General features: G+C 31.8%; 1 protein-coding gene across 5 annotated transcripts in view; it reads left to right on the forward strand.

Moving 5' to 3' along the window:
* LOC145329647 (unconventional myosin-Ia-like) overlaps positions 1-12671 on the forward strand; it is a 104341-nt gene that overhangs the window by 59462 nt on the left and 32208 nt on the right. For all 5 annotated transcript variants that reach the window (XM_080173982.1, XM_080173983.1, XM_080173984.1 and 2 more), the window contains 3 exons: positions 2731-2829; positions 7145-7263; positions 12025-12172. In XM_080173982.1, coding sequence (XP_080030108.1) covers positions 2731-2829; positions 7145-7263; positions 12025-12172 — 366 coding nt within the window. The remainder of the gene's footprint in view (positions 1-2730; positions 2830-7144; positions 7264-12024; positions 12173-12671) is intronic.

The following is a 12671-nucleotide window of genomic DNA, read 5'->3' on the forward strand; positions in this document are numbered from 1 at the left end:
ACTTTAATTTCACTTTTAAAAGTGTATTAAGCTGGAAGATAATAATATACACAATGATAATAATAATAATAATAATATATAGCTTGTATAGCTCACAATAATTTCTTTGCTTTGTCATGCTTGAAAACGCAAACACAATAAAGAAAGAATAAGAATCTTGATTTTCCTTATGTTTGTCATACAACTAGGGTTGGGCCGGACATCCGTTTTGGCCGGTTATCCGGCCGGATATCCGGCCATTTTCAATATCCGGCCGGATACCGGATATTAAAACTATCCGGTAATTTGCCGGATATCGAACGTTGGCCAGATATCCGGCCGGAACCGGATATCCGGCATTACAAATCAGCCGGATATCCGGTATCCGGCCAAAAAAGTATCCGGCCCAACCCTACATACAACCATGCAGGGAGGGAGGGCACAGGGCAGGTAACATTCATTTACAACCCTTTATTCCCCCAAATATTTACCCAGCTATCAAGATGTAGAATTTTATATCAAACACTGTGTGGTAAGATTATTTCTCGTCTATTGTCCCATCCCTTAATTCTTACATACTACAGACATATTTCTATATAAGTTCATATTGTTTAGAATATTTTTAGTAGCGCAGCTACTATACAACTATGATATGTCCATACGTCTATCTGTAAAATTCAATCAGCTATAAGAAGTCATCGTAATGTTAGTTACTTATTTACTATACGAACTTGTCAAAAAAATGATTCGCTCTGATTTTTGTTTGTCATCCTTTATTTTTTTTTCATTTTAATATTGAAATTTATTTTATTTATGTTTGTATCTTGTTAAGACCGGTACAAAAATTTCATGTTTACCTCACTCACATTGTCTGTTATTCTGCAAAGCAGGAAATTTTTCAATCATAGCTATTTTTGCTATTATTTATTATATGATGGTTTCTGTGACGATAAGGCTAAATGTTAAAAACGTAACATTGCTATACTTTAATTTTAGCAAATTTGATAATATTGAACTATATGATTTTCTGTTTATTTTTGTTTATTTGTCTGATTATTTGATGTTTAAAACTTTGCCTTATTTATGTTGTCAGATCGATGTTTTTTTTGTTTGAAAAAGTAGCCATTTATATACTTTGCAGGCCTTTCTTATATGAATAAAGAAAATATCCAGTAAACTCAGAGAAACGGGGACAGAGCATTGGATGATAATTTAATCTTACTGCAACCCCTCCCCCCCCCCCCCTTCTAACATATGAAAACACATTATTGGGGAAAGAACGGGTGTAAGCTTAATTGACCCCTCCCTCCCTGAACAAAACCATAATGATTATTTCAATTGTTATTATCGAATATTTCCGTTTGTCTTTATCCTTCAAACTAACGTTTTGCTGGAAGCGAAGCTACTCTTTAACAATAATATTAATCACGTCTGACAAACAGAAATTAAAACTATATACCATGGATTGCTAACAATTAAACGAAAATATCATTTTTATTGATAATGTCTTTTAAAAAATACTGTGTTTGTTTAGTGTAAAATGTTAGCTTGTTATTACTGTTCTATTTATGAAGATAGTCATCCTTGTTTTTAAACAATTCTAGTTGTTTTGAAGTTTGGTTGGTTTTTGGAATATTTTCTGTCTAAAACAGTTTATGTAAGATTGCTTCTTGTAGCTATATTAAGTAACTAGCGGTGAAGCTCCTAGCATCTAGGGTATCTGTATTAAAAAGGCATAGAGAGACTAAGAAAAAATAGCTTAAAACCATCCAAAGACTTAAATATTAAAATAGAATGGCCTAAACATCGCAGGAACTACGTGAAGCTTATCTAAAAAAGAGAACTAAATAGGTTTTGTAGTTATTGAGATCCTACACTTCGGACAAAAAAACTAACTAGTTTATATAATATGATAAGTTTTTTTCATGTATATATTAAGTCCCTAGATAGTTTTAGGATATTGTACTAAATAACTACCCTTCATCTCTTAGATGCTAGGGGCACAGTCGCTATTAAAAAATGATTACAGCTTATAAACTTTAAAAAATTCTCTATAATATTTATTTAAAGTGTTTAAGATTTCATATCACATATATATCATTGACATCGGCTATTACAAGATTTTTTTGCCTGATATTTACATCGATTTTAAGGCAAACCATAACTATGAGACATTAATTCTATAAACAACACTAAATGCTAGAATATATAAATGTTCTTTAGACATATATATTCTCGAGGAAAAACTCTTTTTGATGCATCCAATTAATTTTACAGATGTTGAATATTTTATAAAATGCAGTACTTCAAAAATTTAATATTGGAATTTGGATATATGCAAGAAGAGGATAAAAATATCCATCAGTAGCGCTGTAATAAAAATGGCATTATTTTGTAGTTATTACAAATAAATTAAGAACAAAACATCGTTTACAATTGTTAATTTTAACCCAAAACTTTAAGAAAACCTTCTCTCTTCAGTTACCGAGATCATTCGGTACAGACAGACACATAAATAGACATCCTATTACTTTACAGGATTAATGATACTATAAGGATGAAGCTAGACAAAGTGTCTAAAAAATCAGTCTTGAAACGTCATAAAAATGAGGGATTATCCATCTCTTTTTTAGGATTTTTCTTTCCCACTTCTCCTCTCATCTCCCTCATTTTTATGACGTCACATGGCTGATTTTTGAGACACTTTGTCCACCTACATATGGATTATTTAATTTTTATTTGATTCTTCAGATTTGTTAGAAAAGACTCGAGTGACTGGATTCCAACCCTGTGAGAGGAACTTTCATATTTTTTATCAAATCATTGCTGGTGCTGATATTCATCTACTCAGTAAGTTTAACATTTATTATAATCCACTTTGACCGTCCGTCCGTCAGTCAGTCCGTAACCCTATGGGGGGGGGGGGTGTTATTTAAGATAAACGGCTTATTTTTGTAATTTACTTTGTCCGTCGGTCTGTCAGTAATTCGTTACTTATGGATGTTACCATAATAGAACAAGGAAAACTATGCCCTTTAGTAGCGTAGCGTAGCAACACTTTCAATGGAGCCATTTTTTTCTCTTTTGTATCTATCAAAAAGTATATCTAATCTCTAGTCGAATTTATCTCTAGGGCTCGGCGTTAGCCGCGTGTAAGTCTCAGGGAAATGTACCTTTTAAAATGAGCTGGAAGTCTAAACCTGGCCAAAATATGGCAATCCTTCTTTTCAAAAAAAATATCTTCAAGCATTCAAACGGGTTTATATTTGAGTCTTAGTCGCTGCTGCCGAGCCCCGTAATATATCTTGTTCGCTTTTAAAACACTGTTTAAGAACAGATTACATATTAGAGATCTTAATTAACATAATACACTGACAGGCAGTTGAAATATAAATGTTTAATATACAAAGTAAAAGAAAGAGAAAGGAAAGAAACTATTTGTAATCTAATGAATATTCATCACTATTATTGATAATGATAGACGATTACATTAAATAAAAAAAATAACTGATAGATGGCTTCCGAATTGGGGAATCTTAAACAGAAAGATATAGAAGATAAAGGAAGAGGTAAATATAAAGGGGGGAGAGAAATAAGAAAGCGAGAGAGAGAGAGAGAGGGAGGGAAAGAGAAACGGAGAAAGAGAAAATGAGAGAGAAAGAGATAAAAAGAGTGGGAGAAGAAAGGGAACCTACTAATAGAGAAATGCTAAAAATGGTTATGGAAATATCAATATCTTCTTGGTTTTAAAAATACTTTTTAATTGATATATTGTCATATTCCATTTGAAATTGCCGAAAATTAAAAGAAAATGTTGGCGTATAGTTGGCGTAAAACTTGTTTTTTGATGTAGATGAAGTGAAATGGGTAAGAAGGGGAGGGAGAATATAGGAAGATGGTTGTGGGGAAATTTTCCCTTAGAATTGTTTGTCTGAATCACATTCCCTTGTCCCTGCTAAGCGTATTTTTAAGAACTAAGAATAAGATTACAATCAGACAAAGACAATTGCAAAAAAAATGAAATTGGGTTAGAGTAAAAAAGTTCTAATCTGTAAAAGTAAAAGGTTTAAAATTAATTTTGAAGAATATCAGTTAGGTGAATGAATAAAAATTCTTAGTGCGATATTGATAAATTACATTTTGCTTTTTTAACAAAGGATTATTGTGAAATTTTCTACTATTAGGCGTAATATTCCTTGCATCAATTATAAAGTATAGGGATACAATGTAGAAATATGCATAAAGCTAAAAGTTAAATTTTGACTTGATAAACTTTGCATGAGTATACTGTTAGGTTTGTGACACAAGATTAGGGGATTTAAACTTTTTAGACTAGACATGCAATACCAGAGGGGATACAAAAGGATACAAAAGTAATAATTGTGACTAATAATAGGTATAGTGTCTAAACCAATTACCAAACTGGACCAATCTATAATACAAAGTAGAAAGATGTCTGTCTGTTTGTTTGTGTGTTTGTCTGTTTGTTTGTAAAGAAGGATCTCGCTAACCGCTGAACCGATCGGGTTCTCATTAATAGGGTAGCTTCTCATAGGTCCCGGGAAGGTTTAAAACTATTTTCTTGGGGGATGGAACACCCCCAACCCCCCCCCCCCAATTTTTTTTTTATTTTTCTAACTAAAATTAAAAATGATGGTGGGAGGGCACCACCCCCCTCCCCTCAAAAAAAAAAATTTCCACTCCCCCAAATATTTTTTTTTACTTTTAAAAAAAAATCTAAAATAAGAAATTGGGTTATTAAATTCGACTCCCCCCTCCTCAAGTGCCCCTAGAGGCCTCTAGGGGCGTAACCGCTAGTAAAAGATATAGTGTCTAAACCAATTACCAATCTGGACCAATAGGAATATAAAGTAGGAACAACCCGACTACATTATTGGTTATACATATTTCAATATTTAAATTTGCTAGATACATTTGGGGCTAAATGTAAATAATTTTTGTCTGCTAGATATTCCTTTTTTAGGTGTATGTTTTTATTGTCTGATTGACTATCTAGGATAATAAAACTATGTGTCCAATAATAACAAAGCTATTTTAAGATGTGCTGACTTTTAATATCCAAATGTGTACGCAGTTTCCGCGCATCCTCATCCTATCTCAATATTTACTACTAGCTAAAAAAGCTTCAAATTTCCAAACTTTCAAAATTTTGAACGTATAAACGATTTATACATTAAAAACTTTAATTTTTCAAATTTTAATTTATTTTGGAAGTTTGTAGCTTTTTTAGCTAGTAGTAAATATTGAGATAGGACGAGGATGCTAGGTACACTTTCGGAAACTAAAATTCAGTACATCGTAACAAAGCTATTTGAAACGTTATGGGGTCAATAAAGGAAATGAAGAGAAAGGGATAAGAAAATAAAGCAGGGAATTGCTAAAAAAAATTGTATATTTCAGTGGCGTAATGTTGGTGTTAAACTTGTTTTTGTGTAATTAAAGGGATAAGGAGGGGGAGACGAGAAGGAAATGGGTTGTAGGGTAATTTACACTTAGAACTGTTTGTCCCTGGGAGGGAGTCAAGAAAGTGGTAAATGGGAAAAAGCAAGGGAATAGCAACAAGACAAGAGTATAGAGAGGCTGACCAGGGAGTAAGGGAGGGGACAATGGATCGAATATTTAATTTTTATTTAATTAGGTACTGGCTTAAAGGGAATGTGCAAGAATTCAGCAGGTTCTGACTGACTTTGGGTAATAGTGCATCAATGCCCCATTAACTAGCTGAGTTAGTTTTGAATATAGCAGACAGAAAAATTTGTTATTAGATGACTGGTTTTAACAAATATTTTTCCCACGTAAATGTCATTTCATGTATAGAAACTCTACTGTGATATTTATGTATTAAACAATCTAAGATCTCCTTGAATTTAGGTAGCAGTTAAAAATATATGAGAAGGGTTGACAAAGTTCTAAGGGTGATTTTTCTAGTAATTAAATACAGAATGTTTTACACATTGTGATGTACTGGTAATTTAATTTTCAAGTAAATGATTTTTTTCTTAGAACTAATTTGGTTCTAAATTATATTACCATGAGCCCTTTACAATTTTGGTCAAGTTTTCTGGGTAAATCTGGTTTTCATTAGTTTCCTTTGAAAACTCTTAATTTGAATTAATTGCCCATTGTCCCCTCCCTTACATTATCCCTGGAGACTGACAGAAAGACATAACAAATATTAGAATATTTGTGTATAATAATTTATGTAAATTTAAAATTTGTATCACGTCCAGGACAGACTGATTAGGCAGTTCACATTTGTTTGTTGGCAGTACCTGCCAAAATACAACATTTAACCTTACATAGAGTCAATAAAACATTTAGAATAACAGCAGAAAATCAGCTAAATCTACACCAAAAATATACTGTAACACACGAAATTCTTGTGACTTAGGAATAGTTTTAAAGGAAAATAACCATTAGAGAAACTTGAAGTAAAGTATAAAATTAGATTATCTTGTAAAGGTGTTCAAGCAGAATCTAGTTTTTTTTAGAATTTTAATTATTTTATACATAAACTTTGATATAAACAAAATATAACTATAAAGTATTTAAGATGCTATATGTATGTAAGCAGATTAAAAAGATATTGCAATATAAATATTAATTAGAAATCGCCATATAGGGGGACAAAGTGTCTCAAAAAATCAGCCATGTGACGTCATAAAATTGAGGGAATAATTCATTTCTTGTTTAGGTTTTTTTCCACTTTTCTCCTCTCATCAACCTCATTTTTTATGACTTCACATGGCTGATTTTTTAGACACTTAGTCCCCCTACATCACCATACTTTTTTTGTTTCATGAATGTTTATTTGAGAAGTAACAAGATTAGATTAATATTGTCTAAAAGTTTTCTTTTATTCATTTTTATTCAGGGCTCGGCAGCCGCGCATCAGCTGCCTGTAAGCCTCTGTAAAATCAACCTTTCATAATTTTAAAAATCAGTTGGAAGTCTAAACCTTACTCAAATATGGCAATCCTTCTTTTTTAAATCAAAGCAAACAAACGGATTTAAAAAGGGTTAGTCGCGCGTGACTGATGCGCGGCCGCCAACCCCTACATTTTGATGACCTACTGATGACATAATTGTCCACAGGTTACTAAAGATCTCACAAAAAAATTTCAACAAATTTTTATATTTTTAGAAGACTTAAAACTGCAACGAAGTGTTGGAAACTATCTTTTGTTAAAATCTGACTGCAATCCATCAGAACCAAATAAAGGTGGCTCTATTGGTGATAGAAGAGATTTTATTATTACAAAGGTAACATTTTTATGTTTGGTCATCATAAGAATAGCGTTATTGTAGATTAATATCATATTAATAACAGATTAGACAGTACAGTAGTAATATTTTATATTTGGTCATCATAAGAATAGCGTTATTGTAGATAAGTATTAGATTAGACACATCAGACACATTAAGATTTTCTATCGGTTATAATTAGAAAAGCAATAATTGTAGATTAAGGTTCCTGGTAGTAATACTCTAAACTATGAAGGAATGCTCTATTGGTAATAAATCCTTAACTTGAAATATTCAAAAATATTATGGATTATGGTGAATATAATGTTTGTTTAGGATATTCCAATTAACTAAAGTTATTTTTACATCTTTAAAAGCGAAGCTTTTCTTTAATTAGGGTCGGTCCTTCCGTCCGTTTGTCCGTACGCACGTCCGTGATGGATAGCTTTTTTCGTTAATTTAGGCACGTTAGAATTGTTCTATAGATTTCAAATTTTGCATGGTGATCCCTGTAGTAGATAGGTACAATTTACAAAGCGTAGCATCTCTAAAATCGTTACCAGAATGTCCGTACATCCATTTTCAATATGTTGATTTTTTCACTTTTTTAACAACAAATTTTTATATGCTCTAATTATCCGATTATCCTGATTTTTGATGTACTGATTCCTGGGGCAACAAAATACAAGCCCTAAAAATTTAAGTATGTCCTTAATAATTGTCCTGCATCAAGCAATTTTTAACAAATTTACTTACAATTTTGCTTCGACTTTTATACATTTATATTCTGATTATTATTATACAAGTGTTAACTTCCGTTTGTCCTACAGTTTCAGAGCTTCGCTTTTATAGATGTTGTCATCCTTGTTCCCGTATATTTTAACCGCAATTAAAAGTCTGAATGTCTGTAATAATTTACTTTTCCTGAATAGGCAATTTACATTTACATATAAAGCACAACAAATTAGACAAAATGACAAAATAACTAACCGTATAATAAGGTAACAGTATCTGTGTGTGTGAACCGAAGGATCTAGGAAATCAATGAACCGATATGGTTTTCCTTAACTTCTCATAGGTCCTGAGAAGGTTTGTAGCTACCCCAAGGAAATCCTTTGAATTTTCTTATAATAATTGAAAATAAGGTCGACTTCCCCTCCTCTAGTGGCGTAGCCAATATTATTGTTTTATAGTGTTATAATTTACACAAAAAGAATGTTTTTTTAAAGTGATATCATGTATTTATATTTAAGTTTTTGCTTTTTAAACAAAATATTTCCTGTCCTTATCATCAACCTCTGGTTATGTGCAAATGCTCTGTGTGTTTATGTGTTTGTAGGTGTGTGTGTGTGTGTGTGTGTGTGTGTATGGGTGTGTAGTAATTTCACACAACATTTGAGCTCAATTAGATGTATATTTGGAAAAGTTGGGGGTCAAATGTTTTTTTTTTGTACAGAATATAATTGAATAAACTAATGCAATTCAAATAGGCAACAGGGAAACATTTTTGGGGTGTAAAAAGGGTAAGATTATTAAAGATTTATTTTAAATTATTGAAAATTTTGTGGACATATCTATTTTAAAATTAAATTGGAATCCTTATAATCTATTATACATCTTTCTCTTTTGAATTAAAACTGTATGTACTGTTTTTAACTGAACCATTGACTTCTAACCCTATAAATGTTAATATATATGGAGCTACCAATTATTTAGTGTGGCTCTATTCATATGCATGCAATAGAGGATATCCACATAATGATGGTACAAAAATATTTTAATCATTTTTTGTTGATATTTCAGAAATATTTTTTTTTCTTTCTAGTCAACCTATATCATGTACATTAAAAAAAAACAGTTAGCAATTTCAAAGGTGTCAGATATCATGTAATCCGAAAATATACCTAAGAAAATTTAAAAAGTGTAAAGACTAATAACCACTAAAATACTGCTTCTTAAAGTTGAATAAGTATATGGTTTTTAATATCTCCTTGCTTTATACATATTTGAAAAAGGTTTATAGATTTTGAAGCTCGCTAGTGTGCATATCATGGAGACCTTAAATATGCTAAATAAGTAGAAGAACATTGGCATGGAAATAAGGCTAATAAAACAGAAAATTTGATCATTCAAGAAAAAATTTATAGTCATATCACCTTTGCTTATTTATACGTTTAATGGAAAATTTAAGATAAAAAATCAGAAAAATTCAACACTTGTCTAAATTTTTACTGTCGAATAATTTTTTTGTGAATGATTGTCTGTGCCATTGATGTAGAGTACAGAGTGCATATAAAATTAATCACTAGGGCTTTAAATCTGTATTAGTTTCTGCCTACCTCATCTATCTTTATTAGCAGCGAATCTACTCTATTCTTTAAATGACTGTCCACACGTCCTTCATTACGTCAGTCTGTCAGTCCGTAACGCTTTTTGAAAAGTTGATTTCCACGACTTCAATTTAGGATAGCATTGTTTCTAAGATACCCCTTAGCTAAAGATTATCCATTTAATTGTTACTTCAGTCCGTCTATCATGCAACCAAAGACATATTTCTATAAAGGTTTCGTGATTTTTTAATATTTTTTTGTCTGTTTTTTTTCTCTTGCTTATGACCATTTAGTATCTGCTATGATACTTTTTTTCTTCGTTTGTCCGTCATCGTTACATACGGATGTCGTTATCCTTGTTCTATATTAAGATTTATATTGATCTTAAGCATTTAAAGTTTAGAAGCACATTTTCCATTAACTTCTGCTGGTATTTAGTCCATTATATCTTTTGCAAGATATTTACAAATCATATTTTTTCCCAAAAAAAAATTGCTCTTCAAGGCTTTTAAATCAGTCAGGCCGTCAATTTAGACAATCAACTCTTTGATTAATTGTCCTTTGTTAGAAATTACTGAATGTATGTATAATGTATATACTGATATTAGCAGTAGGAACCATTTTTAACGTCTCAACTAGAAATGGTTTTGGCTAAACTTCTAAGTCTTTGCTTCTCAAACAATCATGGAGAAAATTGCTTTTTACGCTTTGCGTTCTTTTTTCATAAATTACTTTTTTACTTTAATTCCAGCAAGTATTTAATAATATTGTTGAGTTTCTGGTTAAATTTTAGTTGAGGACAAGTTTTGCTGTGCTTTGCAATATTCATCACAAGGTGCAAGGGATATGGCATTTACAGAACAAATATTTATCATCTATAATACAAAGTAAAACGATGTCTGTCTGTTTGTTTGTCTGTCTGTATGTTTTTGGCGAAGGATCTCGCTAACCGCTGAAAAAAATTAAAACAGTAGGGTCGACTACAACCCCCCCCAAAAAAAAAAAATAGCCACACAAGTTAAATTTTTTATTTTATTTTAAATCTAAAATACGTAAAATCGGTTTGATCAAACCTCTTGGGGCAAAGCCCCTAGATGCTAGGGGCGAAGCCGCTAGTAATACATACTGAGAACCAAATAAATAGGCAAATCTGAATTTTCAGATTATCGACATTTTGGCTGTTCATTTTGGATGATTTTACAAAAATATAAAATATACACAATCTTAGCCAATTTGGCATAAAAAAGAAACTCCTGGCAATCATCAAGAACTAGGAATAGACAGAGCCGTCATGCTACAAAGTTGGATTGAAATGTCTTTTTTATGTGAAATTGGCATAGATTGAGTTAGAAACCTTGTTAAGGTGTCTAAAGAAAGGTCTTTACATGTCCCATCAAAAACTCTAATCATTATGGGGTCTATCTCAAAGATTTGAAGTACTTATGGTGGTTCAAATTGTGAGCGATCGGTTATTTTTTTAACACCCTATATGCATGATTTTCACGCAAAAAGTTGGAACCTCTAGAGCCTACATAGTAATAAAAATAATTGCAGATATATTTTTTTCTTGAGATGTACTATCCACTCCTAGTCCTGAGTATTCCTAATCAAACTCTGTATATTGAACTTTCTCACTCCAGTTTGCACTCTCTCTCACACTTTATACCATAGAAAATTATAGATGGCGAGTCAGGTAGCTAATTATCTTGAGGAGGAAATTTCCCTTAAAGTGCCTTGTAGAGCACAGAACCTCCCTTCCTTGAAATAAGAGTGTGTGTTATATTGGTATTAGGTTAGGTTAGTTTATAGGTTTACGACAACAGATCTTGTTTAGGCCCCGTAGGGGTTGGTCATAAGAAAAAGAGCTAGTTATACAATATCTTACAGTAGTTCACATGGCACTTACATCCTAACTATTGGAGACAACCAACACTTTAATAACACGTCATTTGTATGCAAGTCCTAATTGTGTCTAGAGATAAGTTTCGCCTGTTTTTGGCCAAGACATTCACCCTACTCTTAATATTAATTTCGTGCATCTGACATAGCAGAACCCATTACCACACAATATAGAGAGGATGTGAGGTGCAACGTGTTAGGAAGAACAATAGATAATATTATAATTTTTTCTCGTATTCATTCAAAACCGATTAATATCCGGTGGATCAGAACCGGTTCTTATTCATATGAAAGAACTATGTCTAACGTCGTATTATATCCAGTTTTCTACGAATATTAAAATGTACAATCATAATATTAAAACCATGTTTTTTTTAGCCCGTGCCTTCGGTATCTCCGGGCTAAAAAGCTGGTTTTAATCTTATAGTTGTAAATTTATAACTGGTTTTAATCTTATAGTTGTAAAATATCCGAGGAAAGCTGTTTAGTGTTTATAATACGATGCAAGAAATAATTATTATTTTATGATACAACTTTGACCTTTTTTCAGACTGCTCTTGAAGACCTCGGAGTGGACGAAGATGAGAGGTTGGACCTGTTGAAGCTGGTTGCTGTTGTGCTCAAGTTGGGCAACCTCACCTTCTTACCCACAACTAATATGGATGGCACAGAGGGTTGTACTATTGCTAATGATTATGGTAAACAAAATTCAACTCTCTATTTGTAAATACTAATTTTCTCTCCCAATTCTTCCATATTATTCTCTTCTGTTCTGTATCTCCTTATCCAAAACTTTCTCTATATATATAATTCTTTCTATCTGTTTTAATATCTATTTTAACAGATATTATTAAAAGTTAGGTTACAAAAGAAAAAAAAGAAAAAAATAAATGCGACAAATCAATCAAATGTTTCTTTAAAGTCTAACTGTTGTTAATTATGTTATTGTGGAACCCTGTAGATTAAGATATATAAGTTTTCCGGAATTTTAAAGTTAGGGGGAGATTTGAAATCTGCATCAAATTTTGAGGATTTTTTATAAAATTCGTTTTTTCTATAATTCTTTATCTAAAAGCGGAAATGCAATTTAAGTTAATTAATTTTGGCATCTGTGATTGGTGGATTTAAAAAATCTGCGCTCTGATTGGATGGCGTACATCATTCAACCAATTAGAGCGCAGGTAGTTTAAAATCCAC

The sequence above is a fragment of the Acartia tonsa genome, chromosome 10, assembly GCF_053477335.1.
Source record: "Acartia tonsa isolate MP-2025a chromosome 10, ASM5347733v1, whole genome shotgun sequence".
Taxonomy (NCBI): Eukaryota; Metazoa; Arthropoda; class Copepoda; order Calanoida; family Acartiidae; genus Acartia; species Acartia tonsa.